Source organism: Pleurodeles waltl, chromosome 8, assembly GCF_031143425.1.
Source record: "Pleurodeles waltl isolate 20211129_DDA chromosome 8, aPleWal1.hap1.20221129, whole genome shotgun sequence".
NCBI classification, from domain to species: Eukaryota; Metazoa; Chordata; class Amphibia; order Caudata; family Salamandridae; genus Pleurodeles; species Pleurodeles waltl.
Genome location: NC_090447.1, coordinates 359671763 through 359695732, shown reverse-complemented (window position 1 = coordinate 359695732; position 23970 = coordinate 359671763). Strand labels below are relative to the sequence as shown.

The 23970-nt window shown below is 45.5% G+C and overlaps 1 protein-coding gene across 4 annotated transcripts in view; it reads right to left on the bottom strand.

Annotated features, from left to right (window-relative positions):
- The window catches only part of RPGR (retinitis pigmentosa GTPase regulator), a 427988-nt gene that overhangs the window by 319053 nt on the left and 84965 nt on the right, over positions 1-23970 (bottom strand). For all 4 annotated transcript variants that reach the window (XM_069204238.1, XM_069204236.1, XM_069204234.1 and 1 more), the window contains exon 7: positions 311-469. In XM_069204238.1, coding sequence (XP_069060339.1) covers positions 311-469 — 159 coding nt within the window. The remainder of the gene's footprint in view (positions 1-310; positions 470-23970) is intronic.

Below are 23970 nucleotides of genomic sequence, written 5' to 3'. Positions count from 1 at the left end.
AAAGCGGATATGCATTTGTATAACAACAACAACAACAGGCCCTTGGAAAGGGTCACATAAAAGAAAATCCAATCACAGTAAACAATCGATAGTCTACTGTTAAGGGGGCTAGTTGAAGGGTTGCATATGTACTGCTCTAAAAGGTGATGAAGAGTTACCGTACATATTTCCAAGCACATTGTTGTAAAGGACTTGGGCAAATTGTTAAAAAAGTACACTCTCCAAGCAGTTTCTACATACAGAAGATAATTTAAAAAGTGGTCTTGATTTATGTTCAGCACTAAAAAGGGACTAAATCGAATGTGCATACCTGTCAATGCCACCGTATGCCCACCACCACAGGCAACCATAATGACCTTTACTGAAATTCCAGGGACTAGCTGTGGCACCTTATTGTTCTTAAGTTGTTTTGAGGACAGACCCAGCTTTCCATTTTCAGGCTCCCCAAACGTGTAGAGTTCCCCATCCTCTATAAAACGTAAACACAAGCAATCAATATTCAATATTAAACATCTATCTATATATTTACTTGGATATATTTCTAATTTTCTACTTGTTTTACAGAATAACTGTGGGCCAGTATGTCAAATGGCCTGCTTGAAAAGTCTTACCTGATGCTCATACGGCCTCCCAAATTCTGGAGCAGATTTTAAAATGATTTAGCCTCTTACAAAGTCACCCAAGAGTATACAAAGGGCATCTACACCATTCAAAGATGTCCTGTAATGCTAGAGTGTATAAAAATTGCAAATGTAGCATTTCCACCAGGAATACAAATCTGCATGCTGTATAAAAATTGCAAATGTAGCATTTCCAATAGGAATATAATTCTGCATGCATAAATGTAACACAAATGACTTTTGCACATAACAGGAAAATATCTATTCCAATGGAGAAAGCCCTTCCAGTAAGCAATCATATGAAGCTTCTCATTCTCCAATCAAACAATGGAAACCCAATAGTATATGTCACAGGAGTTACAGGACAGTAGTCTACCAGCCCTAATTTTTGAATCAGGATTTGAATTTATGGATACAGTTTATTTTGTGTCACACTATTTTTTAGCAACAAAGTTATAATTAGGTACACTAAAAACTTGGTCCATCAGGCCCCACACCTTTTGAAAAACACTGTTCTTCCTCATAACCGGCCATTCCTTTGTGTATGGTCATTTGAACTATCTGAAGAAAAACTAAATAAAACATCAAACTGGTGGTCTTTTAGTTCCAATGTCCACAATGTGCTACTACGCCAAACATGACTGTATGATCACAGACATGTTTTCTTTCAAATTCATCTTACCATTTTAAGCAAATTTGGATCTCACAAAGGGTAAACCTTGGCATCATTGCTGGACCATGTGTACATTATTGAGTCAACAATAACGTAAGTATCCTTCTTATATGTAGGACATACATATGTTAACGCAATAAATATGTTAATTGAAAGTGGGATATTGGATCTCTACTTCACACTGGGACCCTACTGCAGAGAGGAAACTCGAGTAATTGATGTTTTGACGCAGTACTAGAACAAGTAAAGGTTGATAAAATGGGACAAGGGAATACTGTTAGCCCCTTTCTAGGACCGTTTCCCTCAACCAATGCCCTGCCGTATATATGTGATTCATCTAAGGACAGGGTATTCATGAAGCCTGGAATTTTGAAGGGTGCATGAAGGTTGGCAATTGAAACATTGCACTGGATGCATGTAGCATGATCATAGGGAGGGACTCCTTCTGTGACATGGAAGGTATGGAGGCTGATAATACAGGAATGGTAGTGTGGAGGTAGAGACTTCATGAAGGTGTTTATTAAAAGAGGTACAGTGCACTGAGGCTGATAATAGAGGTGTGGAGACCAAGAATGTTGGGGGTGGGGCCTTCATACAGACCACTGTGCTGCCATGCAAGATACTCAACTCCAACTCTGACCAACTACCTTCTCAAGTTCCAGAGTTCCACCATGCAGATGGAAACTCTGGCAAAATTAAAGACTTAGGTCCTCATTACAAGTTGCACATTAATAGTGAGCTGGTAAACAAGACCAGATCTAACAGTAATTTGAAGGGGCTGAGGGGTAAGGAAGGGATAAATAACTAGTATTCTTGCAATGAAGGCCATCCAACAGTCTTCTGAGCCTATGAAATATGATTTCACAAAGGTTCAAACATTTGTTTGCTTCCAAAAATTGATACATTATTGGGAAATCTCATTCCAGGCATCAATAAACATCAGTCAACCAGTGCAGGTTAAGAACAACAATGACATGCCACTCATTAAAGCATTTGTGATGCTGCAAGACTGATCTTGTGGCACTGGAGATTTCACTATGTCCAGAGGAAAACCACTCTCTTTTGGGGAAATACAGTGAACCACCTGCAGAATTCTCCTATTGTAAATGTAATTGGAAATGCTTCTGCATTAAACAAAAAACAAATTCCAGAATTACTGTCAACAGGAGTTGAGACAAAAATTCCAAGCTCAGTCACTCCCAATACACAATGGGCCTCATAACGAGATCCACATAGTTCTTCCCAGTAAAGCCGCCCCCTGGATAGAGAGGTACTGGGCCATCAGTAACACTGGAGGTTGAGCTTCCAGCTACTAGTGTTAGCATGATCGTCACCTTAGAAATGAGGAACGATCAGAGGAATCTATAATTCTGATTCTGATTTTTCAGGTTGCTCCCAATTTCGATCTGGTATTTCACCTAGAGACTTTGATTTTAGCAGATAGCATCTCTAGATGAAAGATACCAGATTCACAAAGTTACAGCAGATCTCGTATTCCCAACTTGGCTAGTAACTTCTGTTACCGGCTGAATCAGGATTATGGGGAACTTGCAATGAGGCTGTAGTGAATCCTATTTAGTTTTAATGGGAATCAGAAGTTTGGCTTGCAGGCCTGTGCCCCCGTCACCTAGTGACTTTTAACCTATTTAGCTTGCTCTGTTTTAGCAAATTTATTAAATTATTTCTTCCAAGATGGCTACCATGTTTATAGTTAGTAAGATGTTTCAGTTTCACTTTTATCAGTGCCACTCTGTCTTTTTGATGCACGTTTGCTATGTTTTTTAAGTATTTTTTTTTAACTTTCCTTGTCATATAGGTGGTGGCTTATACTAGTATCCACGCCGCCTGTGTTTTGGTGTTTTTTTGGGGTTCCACAGGCGGTACACATGAAGTGATTTAATAGATTGCACGTACTGTTTTTAATTCATTTTTCTTACATGCAGGTATTATTTAACAACACTGAGTCCTGATGATGGTCTGACGGACCTCTGACTGCCACTACAGGCCGAAACATCGACATTACCTTCTCATTTGACAAGCTGAATTGAAAGTCCATGATAATGCTTGAACTGGGACTGAAAACCAGGCAATTATTGTGCAGAACTGTGTCATGAGGAGGGTTATAACCCCTTCCTGGATCTGCAGTTGGGATTCAGTCTTATGATCTAGAGGGGTTATATACAGTGTTGTTGTTTATGAAATGGACATTCGTTGGAATTGTTGTACATTTTTTTGAACTTCCTGAATCCTATTTGTAATATATTGGACATTAACAGTATGCAGTTGTCTTATTCATTAATTAAAGACCGGATAATATGTACACATACTATATCTAAATAATTCCTCTAGGAGCATTTTTAAGTGAGACATACTCTGTAAAGGTGTCACTGTTAGCGTCAAAGATAAATGAGATACGTAGGTATTCACATCATGTACTTTCCCACTTTCGTGCGACAGTAACATAATGTACCTTTTCAGGGAATTGTTTATATAAATTGCCGCCCCAAGCATGTCTTCTTATCTATTGTTTGGGGTCCTACAAGATCTGTATAAATACATATCACATAGACAAGATACTCAGAGGGATTCCTAACAGATGCCATCAACGCTATCCATCCTACAGGTCGCCTTGATGCTGACCCAGTCTTCGTGTCCCCATGGAGTCTGATCTAGAGACCTCATTCCAAGGTAATGGGGCTTGGGGGGCTCTTCTCATGCACATGGCAATGGCAGATTAGGTTTAACACACCTAGCTCTCTTTAGGTTACAGATTACATTCATCATGCTAGGGCATTAGGGCCTATTTCACATCTATTTCATATTACATGTTCTTGAAAGATGGTGGGGGTCTTTGTATTCATGACTCTTGTTTTTACAACTCTGTTTCTTGCATTGTTCATTATCCTAATCATTGCAGCCCATGCAATTTATCGTAGATTGCAGTCTTGCTAATAAAACCTATTGAAACTTTACTGCATTTCCTTCATTGCCTGAGTGTGACTGAGACATGTTGCTCATGTGAAAAAAGGGTAATCTCTGTTTAACTAAGACTCTCCTGAGATGTCGCACTTTTGAGTCCATGCATAAAGGCTGCCACAAATCACCTTTTACTGTTTGGGTTTTTGGTGAGGTACTGCTTGTGAGCCGGGAGTGTTGGGCCGACAGTTGCGACTTGCTGTAGGATTGGCCTACTCGCCTACAAACTAAAGTGCTATTGTCCCTAAACCAGCAGTCTTGCCTACAGCAAGAGTCAAACTACAACAAGGCCCTAGACCTACTGATGAAGAAGAGTGAAAATGTGCTTTTATATCAATAAGGAACAGGATCGGTCACAGCGGCCACGGATTCCAACATGGCCACCATGGAAGGCCCAACAACTGCAGGTGTCAGTGGACTAGCTACAAAAATACTCACCAACGTGAGGAAAGAGTGAGAGAAATATGAAGGGAGGGGCCAGGAAGTGAAGTTGTGTAATGGAGCACTGAGGGAGGAGAGAGAGGTGTGTGAGGAGGACCACACTGAGGGAGCCGACATAGTGAGACAGAACTCGACTGACAGTGCGGCAGAAGAGGAGACAGGACCACCCTTGGAGAATACATTGGAGACATGAACATTATCATAGCAGAACGGCCCGGGAAATGGAGACCGAATGACAAAGCCAGGAGATGGAGACCAAAAAGAGAATCTGAGAAAGAAGGAGAAACCATTGCAGGTGTATCCTAAACCCAGTAAGAAAGCCACTTTCGGTCCCAACGGCTGCGGTCCTGTCAAGGGGTTGAGGCTCCAGGCAAGGTACCAGTTTTTCTCTGACTTAGTTTGTTCTCGGGTGGAGAGGCTTCCCTCTGGTAGGGTACTTTGGCCAATCTTAAGGGGAGGCAGATTTATCTACAATAAAACACTAAACGACGAGAGTCTCACAGAAAAGTCACAAATGATTATGACAAGCTTTGATGGTGGACTATTAGTACGGGTGACGGAAAGGAATACTAATAAAGAAAAGACAACAGACTCCTCAGGACTTCTGCCTTCTCTCGAGGGCCACCTTCGCCCTGGGATAGAAACACCAGTGAGATACCTTACTAAACTAGAGGCCGAGAACTATTGACAGAAAGAGAAACCACAGACCACCAGACATCTGGCTTACTTAGCCTCCTTATCCTTCAATAAAACAACTTCTTTCTCTATCCCTGGTTGGTGTCATGTCTGGCTAACTGCTACAGTGGTGTCAGAATGGGATAAATTATTGACAGTCACCAAATTGACTCACTCATAACTATGGAGGACATGATTAAGCAATTGTCGGGGGACCAGAGACACCTGCATTTTTGTGGCAGGACAACCCAGCAAGATAGGGAAAAACTACAAAGCGCACTAAAAACGCAAGCGGCTATGATATCTGACACTATGTTCAATTACTGACACCATAGCCAGTGTGAAAATCCACACTAATGTACCGAACTTACAAAAATACTAGAGAGGAGAAGACCCCGATATTTCTTTCACACACTTTGAAAGAGTGCCAACCTCAGCTGGTAGGCCCCCCTGAGTGTTGGGACAAATATATAGCCCCTCTACTATCCTAAGAGCTACAAATGGCATACCAAGCCACTAATCTCTCAGGAACAACTCTCTATGAGGACATAAAAAAAAGACTGTTTTGGAATGTTCAGGGTAGGACAAAATGTTTTATAGGAACAGGTTCAGAAGAGAGAGGTGGAGTCCCATTTATAATCCTAGAGCTATGTATTATTACATACAGAACTTGGGTAAGGTAGCTAACCACCTTGGAGGAGGTAGTAGAAAAGATTTATTTGGAACAGTATCTCAAAGCTCTCCCCAATTCTACAAGGGCATGGATCCAACAACACTTGAAGGGAACCATCACCCTGGCAGAAGACTTAGCTTGTGCATATCAAAGGTCTCCTGACGTTAAACCAGTATCCTGATGAACCAACCTCCCTTAAGCATGGCCTGGAAGCTCCCATCGGAAACCCCACCCGACCTCTGCAACAAAACAATTGCCACCAAACTCCATGGGAAGGAAGTTGGAACTAGGTCCGCAATGTTTTCAATGTGCAGAGTCCGGACATATAGAAAGGAATTGTCCCCAGAAAGCAACTACGCCAAGCCCATGGAACTAGGATATTCTAGAGGACATGTCTTGTATATGGGTGCCATTCCCAAAGGCTACAGAAAACAAATAAGTCTCAACGGATGCACTGTTGATCCTCTGATTGATTCAGGTTGTCACTTCTCTTGGCCCAAAGGACCAAGGTGAAATCAGGCCAGGTGTTGATGGGATAAAGGTAATCACCACATGCATACACTGAGATAACAAAATCATACCCCACAGCCCTGGTCCAGATCCAGTGGCCAGGAGAAACCGAAAGTTTAAAAGTGGGGGTGATTCAAGATTTGATGGAGGATCTGATCATAGAGACAGACTATCCCCAATTTTAGCAGCTCCTAGATTCAACAGGAAAAGAAGGGAAGAAGACAAGTCAGTTAGATGAAGCCCTCTTCCAAGGAGAAGGGTGTGGATAAGGCTAAACAGAAGACTGGGGCAGAAAAACGTAACCTTAATTAAATGATCAGATATACAGGAAATGCCAATGGTCTTCTGTATTTCTCTCCACAGATGACAAGTGGGAAAACCAATGTAGTTTCAGGGCTGCGCAATGAGAGGATAACACCTTAGATCATGCCTGGGTACATGCTACTACAACAGAACAGGATCAGGTAAGACCATATTTCTGTTTTTAAAGAAGGGTGTACTTTACCAGCTTGTAGCCAAGGGTCATGACAAAGGTTCACAGCTCATTGCTCCTCTTCCCTTTGGAAATCAAGGTCTGTGTTTAGCACATAGTCATGTGGGAGGTGGCCATTATGGTCAGGAGAAAACTGAAGAATATTTGTTACAGAGGTTTTATTGGTCAGACATAAACAAAAATCTGTATTTCTTGTGAGCATTGTCAACTAGTCAATCCATCTGTTCTGTCTAAAGCTCAGTTAAAACCTCTCCCTATTACTGATGTTCCTTTTTCTATGGTGGGAATGGATTTGGTTGGTCTCTTACCAGCATCAGCAAAAAGGTATCAATTCTAACGCACCGCCCAAAGCTCCACTGGTTTTCCCCTTTTGAGTTAGTCTTCGGCCAACAGCCCAAGGATTTACTTGGTAGTCGAACAATGAGAAAAGTAGGAGGATGAGGGACAGAAACTGCTTCACTATGCAGCTAACCTAGGAATTAATACCTCAACACTTTGGGAGGAAGTACGACTGAATTTGGAGAAGGCCCAAAGGAAACACAAGGCAGGATATGATAGACTGTTGCAGGTGCGGGAACTAAAAATAGGGGATAAATTACTTGTGTTGCTGCCTTCATCCAATAATAAACTGTTGGCCACTTGGCAGGGCCCTTTTGCTATTCAAATAAAACAGCTGAGGCAGGTGTTGATCCAATTTGAAGATGTATTTCCAAGCTAAGCAAGAAAATACTACCTTAATTCAACACAATATTGTTACCAAAAGCAAGTAAGTAGTATGATTACGGCCATATTGAATACCGGAGGCCAGGCAGTAGAAGAGGAGGTAGCTACAATGTTAGAAAATGGAATCATTTAACCCTCAAATAGCGCTTGGTGTTCCTCTGTCATTCTAGTACCCAAACCTAATGGCTCTCTTAGGTTTTGCATAGACTTCTGCCAGCTAAATGGCATCTCCAAGTTTGACACCTATTCAATGCTCCAAGTAGACGAGTTAATCAAGAAATTGGGAAAGCTATGTTCTTTTCCACCCTTGACCCCATGAAGGGATATTGGCAAATACCCTTAATTGATACGGTCAAAGAGCAGACATTTTCAACCCCCTCAGGGCTTTATCAATTTAGAAATTTGCCTTTTGGCCTTTATGGGGCCCCACAATTTTCTAATGTTTGATGGACAAAATTTTACACCCACGTCGTCAATATGCAGCAGCGAATTTGGATGACATTGCTATATTCAGCCCTACCGGGATACTACATCTTCTACACCTGAGATCTGTTGTCACTGCTCTCCGAACTGCCGGTCTCACACCAAACCTGGAAAAGTGTGTACTTGTCAGTGACTCTATATGCTCACTGGGGTATCAGATACAAGCAGGGTTGATCTGTCCTCAGGGGGAGAAGGTGATGTCAATTAAAGATATACCCAAAACATCTACAAAGAGGTTCAGTCCTTCCAGGGTTTAGTAGGTTACTATAGGTGATTTGTTACCCACTTTTCTGAGCTGGCATTTCTACTTACTGACCTCTGTAAGAATATCAGCCTGGACAGCTATGCATGTGTTCCCCCTTCCAACAACGAAGTTTGATCTACTTAAAGACAGTTTGTTTAAAGAACCAGTACTGTTCTGCCTGGATTTCCAGAAATCCTTCGGCCTCTTAACTGATGCCCCTGGCAATGGACTCAGGGATGTTTTCCCTGTGTTTGAAAGCTTCTTCCTCGTGAGCAGAATTATGCCACCATAGAAAAATAATGTTTGGCTATAAAATGGGCTCGGGAGGCCCTCCAATAGTATTTACTTTTCCGGTCTTTCATGTTGTTGACGGACCACTCTCCTTTGGTCTGGCTTGCCCGAAGAAAAATTCAAACTCCGGGGTCTTATGGTGGTTCTTAGTACTCCAACCTTTTTCATTCTAGGTACAGCATAGAGCAGGTGCCCTGCAGACCAATGTGGACTTTCTCTCCCAGCATGCATCCTCTGAATAGTACGTCCATTTCTGTATGGGAGGTATGGTGGCATAGACTTGGTCACAGTGGCCACGGATTCCACCATGGCCTATGGAAGTCCCAACAACTATAGGAGCCAATGGACTAGCTAGGAAAGGGTCAGAGGAATTTGAAGGGCATGGCCAGGAAGTGAAGATGTGGTACAGAACAAAGAGGGAGGAGAAAGAGGTGTGCGAAGAGGACAATGCTGCGGGAGCCGACAGAGGGACAGAACTTGAGTGACGATGGAGTGCTAGTGGAGACAGGGCCACCCTTGGAGAATCCATCGGAGACGCCAACATTACTGTACCAGAGCAGCCGATGAGACAGAGACAGAAGGACAAACTCAGGAGCTGGAGACCAAACAGAGAAGCTTAGGCGGGAGGAGAAACCATTGTAGGTGTATCCTGACCCCAGCGAAAAAAATGATTTGGTCCCATTGTTTGCGGTCTTGTCACGTGGCCATGGCTCTAGGCAAGTTACTGAGCTTTCTCTGACTAAGTTTGTTCTTGGGTGGAGAAGCTTCCCGCATGTTGGTTATTGTCGCATGTCTTAAGGGGCGGCTAATGCATTCAAACTAACACACTAAGAAAGGGCGAAAGTCTCACAGTAAAGTCAAAAAAACAATTACGGCAAGCTTTGGTGGTGCACTATTAGCATGGAAAACAGTGAAGAAAAACTAATAAAAAAAGAGATAGATTGCTCAGGACCTCGTCTGTCATCTTTCGAGGGTACCTTCGTCCTAGGACAGAAATACCACTGAGATACCTTATTGAACTAGAGGCCGAGAACCATTGACAGAAAGAGAAACCATGTACCAGCTATCCTCCAATAAAACAAAGAATTTCTTCATCCCTAGTTAGTGTCCAGTCTGGCTAACTGCTACAAAATGTTTGTTACAAACATCACCTCAGGTTTTGACACTTTGTAGTAATGTGACAGGCAGCAGAGTTGCAGAAAACACAGTCTTAAATGGCAGAATGACTACGAATAAGAACAGAGTCACACTTGAGAGAGGGCAGAGATGCTTGTAATCTAAGAATAGTGTCAGTCTTTGAACTGCTTCACTTCTATTTTGGGAGTTGTAAAAAGCTTCAGCTCACTTATGCACCTTGACAATGTTACAGCCACCAATAAATAAGTCCTCCATATAACAAATTTTAGATCACACATGTTCAAAGGCTCAAAGGTTTATGCTTCAGCTGGGCCAGACCTAAGAATAGGTTCCTAGACAGCAAGGGAAGCATGAAGATCCAATCAGGACAGATGTGTGGTCCATGAGATACTAGAACAGCCTCATTGGCTATGGAGTAACACTACCCAGGCCTGTTACTGGAGTCCCTGATAGCAGCAAGGCTAGGCTTACAGGTAACACACACATTCACCTGTGCTAGGTGATCTGAGAAAGATAGAGTATCACTTAACAGTTTGCTGCTTTTCTCTACAACCCAGCAGCATAATCACAGCCATCTGCCCTACTAGAGAGTGTTGATGAGGACTTCAAATCAGCTCTCAGAATGGTTGCATTATCAGAAAAAAGTTGCAGCTATTTAAAGATGATCACCTCAGAAATCCTGTATTCATGCTGAGTGACAACAGGAAGGGATGTAGGACTGACAGTCTTCCTGTCCATGAAGTATATGACTTTCTGGCTGATGGAGTTTACCCTTTCTGGAAGAGAGAAGACCACAACCTGGCTGCAGTTGTGAATTGCCTCAATGAACTTACTCCCTTAGTCTATCTGAATGGCACTGACGGAGATTGCTATAGTTTACAGAAACCCAAACTAGAAGAGTGTCTTGCAGTGCAGGGCTAGGCTGCCCTCGGATGAGGTGACTGTCCAGGTATGGAAGGCATCTGAACATTTAATGCTGCAGAAAGGCTGCCATGATAATCCCCTGTGTGCAGCATTGGCACTACAGGGCTGTGTCGTCTACTGGTGCTGTTATTTTGCAATCATAAAATAAAGGTATTTCTTTTACTCCTGCAGGAAGCGTACATGAAATAAAGTGTTCTGGGGATTTCCTGAACATATTCAGTTGTTTGTGTCCTGCCAGGAATAGAAGCAATTCAGCATCTTGAATTTCAAGAACAAGGAACTTTTTTACATTGGAGAGGACAAAAAGGGAAAAGCCCTCTGCTGTTTTACTTAACAAGGAGGCAGTGGAAGAACTATATCTACCTCCTTTCTTAGGGTGGCTGTTTTGCTCTGCTAATTTCCTCCTCAAGGAAGGAGTCTCTTGAACTTAAGGTGCCAAGTATGTCAGAGATGGCCTGCATTAAGCCAGATGTTGGAGCTGCAGAACCGAGCCCTTCTTCACGACTGACAGGAACCAAAGGGTGAAGAAAGGGCTGGGACCAATGTTGGTGGTGGAGAGAATGTTTTCCTCAATTGAGTGGTGTGGGCCTCCTGACAAGGTGCCATGTAGGATAGTAGATAAACTGGAGGCAATATTAACTTAGATTCTATTAAAGTTGGTAGAAGGGGCAGGTTGTCTTCTCTGGAGCTTCTAATTTTAGACAGCTGATTGGGACATGAGGAGGACGAGGCTCTTAGCACTTGGGAGTGAAAAGGCACTGCAGCTTTTAAAGACTGTAAGGCATATATAGAACAGAAGACTAAAGGTGGCCTCAGTGGTGCTACTCTGGCGGCCTCTGGGTATTTGGCCGTAACCAAACTAATATTATACTGCTGGATGACCCTGTCCATAAAATAATCAGAGTTCTTCTCATCAAAGTGGATGATAATGTCCCTGCCTGGACTTCTGGCTTAAGGTCTGAAGATTTAACAATAAAACGTAATGCTAAATACTGCCCCCCTAGTTTCTGCTTTTTCCTTTATCTTTGAACCATTTTAGGATGTACATCTGATTATGATGGAAAAGGAGATGTAAACCTTCAATTTACAGTAACTAATCATGTTTCATAACCTTAAATATCTGATTTCAGAATCAGGTCATAAACGGATAGCCCTTTCTTTACAGAACTATGCTACTCAATGTTTTTTTCCCCGATCAAAACCCATCCCCTTGAGAATAATACTAAACTCTAGCAAACTCACCAGAAAAACTGATAGCAAGCACCAAGAAAAAAGAGCAAGGGCACATCTCACTTGTTTTGAGATCTCTGAACTGGATCCCGGAGGAAAATACCTACATATTCAGAACAGCTTGCACAGCACCTAAAGCCTAACACTGTAATATCCCAAGATACCTAAGGCAATAACTGAATATCTTAGGGAAAACTACAACTCCAAAAATAAAGGTCTGTTGACTAAAATCCCAAATTCAAAGAGAAAAAAACTCATAATAGTCCTTCTCAGGAGCATCAGGTAGGTTCTGGAACAGACAAAGGATCCTTATTGCATTGCTTCAAGAAAAGAGTAAAATGATTCCTATTCAACTGCTAAACTAGCCTGCATAAAAATACTGTTTTTAACCGCCTAACAACTCTCTCTGAACTGAGTTCAAGACAAATGTGTCTATTCCCTTCAATGAGGCACTCTACCATGAGTGCACTATTGCTAGACAATGACCTCTAAGACTTTATCTACCGCTTATCTACTATAAGTTTGCATAATGTATTGATATGCTCTTCTTAGAGCTTTGATAATTAACAACTTATATTGCTAAAAATCGAACAGACATTCCAGTTTGATTATGTAACTTTGAATACAAGTATATTTGAGAGCTATTTGGTTGTAAGTCATTTTTTTCTGCTGACTGTAAATCTCACTAAAGTTGACAAAATGTGGTCTGTGCTACAGAAACACTTAAATAATGCTTCCACTGTACAAAAAAAACAAGCAATGAAAATAGAGTACTGGATTTATTTCACTGCACCAAACAAATGTGAAAGACCACCTAATAGGTTGGCTTTGGAATAGGATCACAGCATCCTGTACTTCACTAGCTGATGATCTGGTGGAACCTATCAGTTTAGAATAGCAGCTGGCTACATTAGCAGAGAGGTATTTCACATGTTCTGGCTATTTTAGTGCACTGCGTTGTAGCATAGCCCGCCGCCGTGGGCTATGCAGGCGAATAAAGGGCCAAGCCAAAGGTGAGGTCTTTAACAAGGGAGCGGGTCTTTAATGGCTATTAGAACATTGGAATGTTGGCAGCTCCACTGAAAACAATGGAGTGCTCTGGGCTTTTACTGGCTGGTAAAAGCCTGAGCGCCAACTTTCCAATCTTCTTTGTTCACAGCAACAGCTGTGAACAATGCCTCATGGAGCCTGAGGGGATTTAATCCCCTCCGGTTCCGTGAAGCCTTTGTTTTATTTATGAGAACATTCTGCCATTACTTTCTGCCCTCTAATGGCAGAATGTTCTAATAGCCTTAGAACCCGCCGTAGCAGGCTCTACCGGCTATTAAAGGTCCTCTCCCTTGTTAAAGGCCCTCGCATTCAGCTCGGGCCTTTAACACGGGAGCGGGCATTTAATAGCCGGTAGAGCCCGCTGCAGCGGGTTCTAAGGCTATAGTATAGCCCAGCTACGGCGGGCTATCAGGCTATAAAAACAGTCCGCCACTATAGGAAAGAATGTTCTAATAAATAAAACAAAGGTGTACGGAAATGCCTCCTTGGCATGGTTACCCCCTGACTTTTTGCCTTTGCTGATGCTATGTTTTGATTTGAAAGTGTGCTGAGGCCTGCTAACCAGGCCCCAGCACCAGTGCTCTTTCCCTAACCTGTACTTTTGTTTACACAATTGGCACACACTGGCATCCAGGTAAGTCCCTTGTAACTGGTACCCCTGGTACCAAGGGCCCTGATGCCAGGGAAGGTCTCTAAGGGCTGCAGCATATCCTATGCCACCCTGGGGGTCCCTCACTCAGCACAGACACACTGCTTGCCAGCTTGTGTCTGCTGGTGAGGACAAAACGAGTAAATCGACATGGCACTCCCCTCAGGGTGCCATGCCAACCTCACACTGCCTATGCAGTATAGATAAGTCACCCCTCTAGCAAGCCTTACAGCCCTAAGGCAGGGTGCACTATACCATGGGTGAGGGGACCAGTGCACGAGCACTGTGCCCCTACAGTGTCTAAGCCAAACCTTAGACATTGTAAGTGCAGGGTAGCCATAAGAGTATATGGTCTGGGAGTCTGTCAAACACGAACTCCACAGCACCATAATGGCTACACTGAAAACTGGGAAGTTTGGTATCAAACTTCTCAGCACAATAAATGCACACTGATGCCAGTGAACATTTTATTGTAGAATACACCCCAGAGGGCACCTTAGAGGTGCCCCCTGAAACCTTAACCAACTACCTGTGTGAGCTGACTGGTTTTAGCAGCCTGCCACACTCGAGATATATTGCTGGCCACATGGGGAGAGTGCCTTTGTCACTCTGTGGCGAGTAACAAAGCCTGCACTGGGTGGAGATGCTATCACCTCCCCCTTGCAGGAGCTGTAACACCTGGCGGTGAGCCTCAAAGGCTCACCCCCTTTGTTCCAGCACCCCAGGGCATTCCAGCTAGTGGAGTTGCCCGCCCCCTCCGGCCACGGCCCCCTTTTGGCGGTAAGGCCGGAGGAGATAATGAGAAAAACAAGGAGGAGTCACTGGCCAGTCAGGAAGCCCCTAAGGCAACCTGAGCTGAAGTGACTCTGACTTTTAGGAATCCTCCATCTTGCAGATGGAGGATCCCCCCAATAGGGATAGGAATGTGACCCCCTCCCCTTGGGAGGAGGCACAAAGAGGGTGTAGCCACCCCCAGGGCTAGTAGCCATTGGCTACTGCCCTCCCTGACCTAAACACACCCCTAAATTCTGTATTTAGGGGCTCCCCTGAACCTAGGAAATCAGATTCCTGCAACTTACGAAGAAGAGGACTGCTGAGCTGAAAAACCCCTGCAGAGAAGACGGAGACACCAACTGCTTTGGCCCCAGCCCTACCGGCCTGTCTCCCTCCTTCAGAAGAAAACTGCTCCAGCGACGCTTTCCCCAGGACCAGCGACCTCTGAATCCTCAGAGGACTTCCCTGCTTCCAAAAGACCAAGAAATTCCTGAGAACAGCGGCCCTGTTCAACAAAGACTGCAACTTTGTTTCCAGAGGAGCAGATTTAAAGACCCCTGCAATCCCCGCAAGAAGCGTGAGACTTGCAACACTGCACCCGGCGACCCCGACTCGACTGGTGGAGAAACAACGCTACAGGGAGGACCCCCCGGCGACTCCGAGACTGTGAGTAACCAAAGTTGTCCCCCCTGAGCCCCCACAGCGACACCTGCAGAGGGAATCCCGAGGCTCCCCCTGACCGCGACTGTCTGAATCCAAAATCCCGACGCCTGGAAAAGACCCTGCACCCGCAGCCCCCAGGACCTGAAGGATCGGAACTCCAGTGCAGGAGTGACCCCCAGGAGGCCCTCTCCCTTGCCCAGGTGGTGGCTACCCCGAGGAGCCCCCCCCTTGCCTGCCTGCATCGCTGAAGAGACCCCTTGGTCTCTCATTGAAACCTATTGAAAACCCGACGCGTGTTTGCACACTGCACCCGGCCGCCCCAGTGCCGCTGAGGGTGTACTTTCTGTGCTGACTTGTGTCCCCCCCGGTGCCCTACAAAACCCCCTGGTCTGCCCTCCGAAGACGCGGGTACTTACCTACTGGCAGACTGGAACCGGGGCACCCCCTTCTCCATTGAAGCCTATGTGTTTTGGGCACCACTTTGAACTCTGCACCTAACCGGCCCTGAGCTGCTGGTGTGGTGACTTTGGGGTTGCTCTGAACCCCCAACGGTGGGCTACCTTGGACCCCAACTTGAACCCCGTAGGTGGTTTACTTACCTGCAAGAACTAACAATAACTTACCTCCCCCAGGAACTGTTGAAAATTGCACTGTGTCCACTTTTGAAATAGCTATATGTGTTTTATGTAAAAAGTATATCTGCTATTGTGATTATTCAAAGTTCCTAAAGTACTTACCTGCAATACCTTTCAAATGAGATATTACATGTAGAATTTGAACCTGTGGTTCTTAAAATAAACTAAGAAAATATATTTTTCTATAACAAAACCTATTGGGCTGGAATTGTCTCCGAGTGTGTGTTCCTCATTTATTGCCTGTGTGTATGTACAACAAATGCTTAACACTACTCCTTTGATAAGACTACTGCTCGACCACACTACCACAAAATAGAGCATTAGTATTATCTCTTTTTGCCACTATCTTACCTCTAAGGAGAACCCTTGGACTCTGTGCATACTATTCCTCACTTTGAAATAGTGCATACAGAGCCAACTTCCTACATTGGTGGATCAGCGGTGCGGTACAAGACTTTGCATTTGCTGGACTACTCAGCCAATACCTGATCACACAACAAATTCCAAAAATTTTCATTAGAAATTGATTTTTTGCAATTTGAACTATTTTTCTAAATTCTTAAAGGTCCTGCTAGGGCCTTGTGTTAGTCCCTGTTTAGCATTTCTTTTAGAGTTTAAAAGTTTTGTGAAAGTTTGAATTAGATTCTAGAACTAGTTTTAGATTCTTAAAAAGTATTCCAACTTTTAGAAACATAATGTCTAGTGCAGAGATGAATGTGGAGGAACTCGACCTCACACCTTACCTCCATCTTAAGATGAGGGAGCTAAGGTCACACTGCAAAATAAAGAAAATCACAATGGGCCCCAGACCTTCTAAACTACAGCTCCAGGAGCTTTTGGCAGAGTTTGAAAGAGCCAACCCCTCTGAGGATGGCAACACAGAGGATGAAGATAGTGACTTGGAGGAAAATTCCCACCTACCAGTCCTAACTAGGGAGAACAGGGCCACTCCAGCCCTGTCTCCAAATATAATAGTCAGAGATGCTGCTTCCCTCACAGGAGGGACCAACATCTCTGAAATCACTGAGGATAACCCCAGTGAAGAGGACATCCAGTTAGCCAGGATGGCCAAAAGATTGGCTTTGGAAAGACAGATCCTAGCCATAGAAAGGGAAAGGCAAGAGATGGGCCTATGTCCCATCAATGGTGGCAGCAACATAACTAGGGTCAGAGATTCTCCTGACATGTTAAAAATCCCTAAAGGGATTGTGACTAAATTTGAAGATGGTGATGACATCACCAAATGGTTCACAGCTTTTGAGAGGGCTTGTGTAACCAGAAAAGTGAACAAATCTCACTGGGGTGCTCTCCTTTGGGAAATGTTCACTGGAAAGTGTAGGGATAGACTCCTCACACTCTCTGGAAAATATGCTGAATCTTATGACCTCCTGAAGGGTACCCTGATTGAGGGCTTTGGATTCTCCACTGAGGAGTATAGGATTAGATTCAGGGGGGCTCAAAAATCCTCGAGCCAGACCTGGGTTGATTTTGTAGACTACTCAGTGAAAACACTGGATGGTTGGATTCAAGGCAGTGGTGTAAATGATTATGATGGGCTGTACAATTTATTTGTGAAAGAACATCTGTTAAGTAATTGTTTCAATGATAAACTGCATCAGCATCTGGTAGACCTAGGACCAATTTCTCCCCAAGAATTGGGAAAGAAGGCGGACCACTGGGTCAAGACTAGGGTGACCAAGACTTCCACAGGGGGTGACCAAAAGAAAGGGGTCACAAAGCCTCCCCTGGGGAAGAGTGTTGAGACATCCAAAAACAAAAATAGTAAAGAGACTTCTTCAGGCCCCCAAAAACCTGCACAGGAGGGTGGGCACAGAGCCTCTTCACAAAACAATTTTGGGTACAAGGGTAAAAACTTTGATCCCAAAAAGGCCTGGTGTCGTAGCTGTAATCAGCCTGGACACCAAACTGGAGACAAGGCCTGTCCCAAGAAAAGTACCACTTCCAACTCCACTCCAGCTAACACTGGAATGGCTAGTCTCCAAGTGGGATCAACAGTGTGCCCAGAGCAAATCAGGTGTTACACTGAAGCTACATTAGTCTCTGAGGGTGGGGTGGATTTAGCCACACTGGCTGCCTGGCCTCCTAATATGCAAAAATACAGTCAGCAGCTCTTAATTAATGGGACAAGTGTAGAAGGCCTGAGGGATACAGGTGTCAGTGTCACCATGGTGACAGAGAAACTGGATTCCCCTGGTCAATACCTGGCTGGACAAACTTATCCAGTCACCAATGCTGACAATCAAACTAAAGTACATCCCATGGCTATGGTAACTTTAGAGTGGGGAGGGGTCAATGGCCTGAAACAGGTGGTGGTCTCCTTGAATATCCCAGTAGACTGTTTGCTTGGAAATGACCTGGAGTCCTCAGCATGGGCTGAGGTAGAACTGAAAACCCATGCAGCCATGCTGGGTATCCCTGAACTGGTGTGTGTCAAGACAAGGGCACAGTGCAAAGCTCAGGGTGAAAATGTAGAGCTGGAGTCTGGAAAGAGGGCCCAGCCTACCAAGAGAAAAGGAAAGCCAGCTGGGAAACCAGCTGCAACACAACACCAAAAAGAGAACCTCTCTTCTCAGGAAGAAGTTCTGCCCTCTGAGGGAACTGAGCCTATGGAGTTGGAACCTTATCAGGTTGAGCTCTTAGGCCCAGGGGGACCCTCAAGGGAGCAGTTGTGTAAGGGGCAAGAAACCTGTCCCTCTCTTGAAGGCCTTAGGCAGCAAGCTGCTGAAGAGTCCAATGGCAAGAAAACTGGAACACATAGGGTCAATTGGGAAGATGGGCTCCTGTACACTGAGGCAAGAGATCCCAAACCTGGTGCCACTAGGAGAGTGGTAGTGCCTCAGGAGTTCAGAGAGTTCATTCTGACCTTAGCCCATGATATTCCCCTTGGTGGGCATTTGGGACAAACCAAGACGTGGGAGGGACTAGTCAACCACTTCTACTGGCCCAACATGGCCCAGAAAGTTAAGGAGTTTTGTGTCTCCTGTACCACCTGTCAAGCCAGTGGTAAGACAGGTGGACATCCAAAGGCCCCCCTCATTCCACTTCCAGTGGTGGGGGTCCCCTTTGAAAGAGTAGGTGTGCACATAGTGGGTCCACTTGAACCTCCCACAGCCTCAGGAAATATGTACATCCTAGTAGTAGTGGATCATGCTACTAGGTACCCTGAAGCTATTCCCCTTAGGTCGACTACTGCCTCTGCAGTAGCCAAGGCCCTCATTGGTATCTTTACCAGAGTGGGCTTCCCTAAGGAGGTGGTGTCTGACAGAGGTACCAACTTCATGTCAGCATACCTGAAACACATGGGGAATGAGTGTGGAGTGACTTATAAATTCACTACACCCTATCATCCACAAACTAATGGCCTTGTTGAGACATTCAACAAGACATTAAAGGGCATGATAATGGGGCTCCCAGAAAAAACTCAAAAGGAGATGGGATGTCCTCTTGCCATGTCTGCTTTTCGCTTACAGAGAGGTGCCTCAGAAGGGAGTAGGGTTCTCACCCTTTGAACTTCTGTTTGGCCACCCTGTAAGGGGACCACTAGCTCTTGTGAAAGAAGGCTGGGAGAGACCTCTTCATGAGCCTAAACAAGACATAGTGGACTATGTACTTGGCCTTCGTTCCAGGATGGCAGAGTACATGGAAAAGGCAAGCAAAAACCTTGAGTCAGGCCAACAGCTCCAGAAGTTTTTGGTATGACCAAAAGGCTGCAATGGTTGAATTTCAACCAGGGCAGAAAGTCTGGGTTTTGGAGCCTGTGGCTCCCAGGGCACTCCAGGACAGACACACTCTCTGACCAACAGCAAGCGGACTGCAGGAAGGTCCTGCAACAGTTTGCTGAGCTCTTTTCCCTAACCCCTGGTCAGACACACCTGTGTACCCATGATGTGGACACAGGAGACAGCATGCCTGTCAAAAACAAAATTTTCAGACAGTCTGACCAAGTTAAGGAAAGCATCAAGGTGGAAGTCCACAAGATGCTGGAATTGGGAGTAATTGAGCACTCTGACAGCCCCTGGGCTAGCCCAGTGGTCTTAGTCCCCAAACCTCACACCAAAGATGGAAAGAGAGAGATGAGGTTTTGTGTGGACTACAGAGGACTTAATTCTGTCACCAAGACAGATGCCCATCCCATTCCTAGGGCTGATTAATTAATTGATAAATTAGGTGCTGCCAAATTCTTAAGTACCTTTGACTTAACAGCAGGGTACTGGCAAATCAAAATGGCACCTGGAGCAAAATAAAAGACAGCATTCTCCACACCTGATGGGCATTATCAGTTTACTGTTATGCCCTTTGGTTTAAAGAATGCCCCTGCCACCTTCCAAAGGTTGGTGAATCAAGTCTTTGATGGTTTGGAGTCCTTTAGTGCAGCTTATCTTGATGATATTGCTGTCTTTAGCTCCAGCTGGCAGGATCACCTGGTCCACCTGAAGAAGGTTTTGAAGGCTCTGCAATCAGCAGGCCTCTCTATCAAGGCATCCAAATGCCAGATAGGGCAGGGAACTGTGGTTTACTTGGGACACCTTGTAGGTGGAGGCCAAGTTCAGCCACTCCAGCCTAAGATCCAGACTATTCTGGACTGGGCAGCTCCAAAAACCCAGACTCAAGTCAGGGCATTCCTTGGCTTGACTGGGTATTACAGGAGGTTTGTGAAGGGATATGGATCCATAGTGACAGCCCTCACAGAACTCACCTCCAAGAAAATGCCCAAGAAGGTAAACTGGACTGTAGAATGCCAACAGGCCTTTGACACCCTGAAACAAGCAATGTGCAAAGCACCAGTTCTAAAAGCTCCAGATTACTCCAAGCAGTTCATTGTGCATACAGATGCCTCTGAACATGGGATAGGGGCAGTTTTGTCCCAAACAAATGATGATGGCCTTGACCAGCCTGTTGCTTTCATTAGCAGGAGGTTACTCCCCAGGGAGCAGCGTTGGAGTGCCATTGAGAGGGAGGCCTTTGCTGTGGTTTGGTCCCTGAAGAAGCTGAGACCATACCTCTTTGGTACTCACTTTGTAGTTCAAACTGACCACAGACCTCTCAGATGGCTGAGGCAAATGAAAGGTGAAAATCCGAAACTGTTGAGGTGGTCCATCTCCCTACAGGGAATGGACTTTATAGTGGAACACAGACCTGGGACTGCCCATGCCAATGCAGATGGCCTTTCCAGGTTCTTCCACTTAGAAAATGAAGACTCTCTTGGGAAAGGTTAGTCTCATCCTCTTCCGTTTGGGGGGGGGGGGGTTGTGTAAGGAAATGCCTCCTTGCCATGGTTTCCCCCTGACTTTTTGCCTTTGCTGATGCTATGTTTTGATTTGAAAGTGTGCTGAGGCCTGCTAACCAGGCCCCAGCACCAGTGTTCTTTCCCTAACCTGTACTTTTGTTTACACAATTGGCACACCCTGGCATCCAGGTAATTCCCTTGTAACTGGTACCCCTGGTACCAAGGGCCCTGATGCCAGGGAAGGTCTCTAAGGGCTGCAGCATATCCTATGCCACCCTGGGGGTCCCTCACTCAGCACAGACACACTGCTTGCCAGCTTGTGTGTGCTGGTGAGGACAAAACGAGTAAGTCGACATGGCACTCCCCTCAGGGTGCCATGCCAACCTCACACTGCCTATGCAGTATAGATAAGTCACCCCTCTAGCAGGCCTTACAGCCCTAAGGCAGGGTGCACTATACCATGGGTGAGGGCACCAGTGCATGAGCACTGTGCCACTACAGTGTCTAAGCCAAACCTTAGACATTGTAAGTGCAGGGTAGCCATAAGAGTATATGGTCTGGGAGTCTGTCAAACACGAACTCCACAGCACCATAATGGCTACACTGAAAACTGGGAAGTTTGGTATCAAACTTCTCAGCACAATAAATGCACACTGATGCCAGTGTACATTTTATTGTAGAATACACCCCAGAGGGCACCTTAGAGGTGCCCCCTGAAACCTTAACCAACTACCTGTGTGAGCTGACTGGTTTTAGCAGCCTGCCACACTCGAGACATGTTGCTGGCCACATGGGGAGAGTACCTTTGTCACTCTGTGGCTAGTAACAAAGCCTGCACTGGGTGGAGATAGTATCACCTCCCCCTTGCAGGAGCTGTAACACCTGGCGATGAGCCTCAAAGGCTCACCCCCTTTGTTCCAGCACCACAGGGCATTCCAGCTAGTGGAGTTGCCCGCCCCCTCCGGCCACGGCCTCACTTTTGGCGGCAAGGCCGGAGGAGATAATGAGAAAAACAAGGAGGAGTCACTGGCCAGTCAGGACAGCCCCTAAGGCAACCTGAGCTGAAGTGACTCTGACTTTTAGGAATCCTCCATCTTGCAGATGGAGGATCCCCCCAATAGGGATAGGAATGTGACCCCCCTCCCCTTGGGAGGAGGCACAAAGAGGGTGTAGCCACCCTCAGTGCTAATAGCCATTGGCTACTGCCCTCCCTGACCTAAACACACCCCTAAATTCTGTATTTAGGGGCTCCCCTGAACCTAGGAAATCAGATTCCTGCAACTTACGAAGAAGAGGACTGCTGAGCTGAAAAACCCCTGCAGAGAAGACGGAGACACCAACTGCTTTGGCCCGAGCCCTACCGGCCTGTCTCCCTCCTTCAGAAGAAAACTGCTCCAGCGACGCTTTCCCCAGGACCAGTGACCTCTGAATCCTCAGAGGACTGCCCTGCTTCCAAAAGACCAAGAAACTCCCGAGAACAGCGGCCCTGTTCAACAAAGACTGCAACTTTGTTTCCAGAGGAGCAGATTTAAAGACCCCTGCAATCCCCGCAAGAAGCGTGAGACTTGCAACACTGCACCCGGCGACCCCGACTCGACTGGTGGAGAAACAACGCTACAGGGAGGACCCCCCGGCGACTCCGAGACTGTGAGTAACCAAAGTTGTCCCCCCTGAGCTCCCACAGCGACGCCTGCAGAGGGAATCCCGAGGCTCCCCCTGACCGCGACTGTCTGAATCCAAAATCCCGACGCCTGGAAAAGACCCTGCACCCGCAGCCCCCAGGACCTGAAGGATCGGAACTCCAGTGCAGGAGTGACCCCCAGGAGGCCCTCTCCCTTGCCCAGGTGGTGGCTACCCCGAGGAGCCCCCCCCTTGCCTGCCTGCATCGCTGAAGAGACCCCTTGGTCTCTCATTGAAACCTATTGAAAACCCAACGCGTGTTTGCACACTACACCCGGCCGCCCCAGTGCCGCTGAGGGTGTACTTTCTGTGCTGACTTGTGTCCCCCCCGGTGCCCTACAAAACCCCCCTGGTCTGCCCTCCGAAGACGCGGGTACTTACCTGCTGGCAGACTGGAACCGGGGCACCCCCTTCTCCATTGAAGCCTATGTGTTTTGGGCACCTCTTTGAACTCTGCACCTGACCGGCCCTGAGCTGCTGGTGTGGTGACTTTGGGGTTGCTCTGAACCCCCAACGGTGGGCTACCTTGGACCCCAACTTGAACCCCGTAGGTGGTTTACTTACCTGCAAGAACTAACAATAACTTACCTCCCCCAGGAACTGTTGAAAATTGCAGTGTCCACTTTTGAAATAGCTATATGTGTTTTATGTAAAAAGTATATATGCTATTGTGATTATTAAAAGTTCCTAAAGTACTTACCTGCAATACCTTTCAAATGAGATATTACATGTAGAATTTGAACCTGTGGTTCTTAAAATAAACTAAGAAAATATATTTTTCTATAACAAAACCTATTGGCCTGGAATTGTCTCTGAGTGTGTGTTCCTCATTTATTGCCTGTGTGTATGTACAACAAATGCTTAACACTACTCCTTTGATAAGCCTACTGCTCGACCACACTACCACAAAATAGAGCATTAGTATTATCTCTTTTTGCCACTATCTTACCTCTAAGGGGAACCCTTGGACTCTGTGCATACTATTCCTCACTTTGAAATAGTGCATACACAGCCAACTTCCTACAAAAGGCCTCACGGATTCTGAGGCGATTGAAATCCACTCAGGCTACTGAGGCCTTTGTTCACAGCTGTTGCTGTGAGACAAACATTAGAATGTTGATGCTCCGGGCTTTTACCAGCCATTAGAAGCCCTGAGCATTTAAATGTTTTCAAAGGAG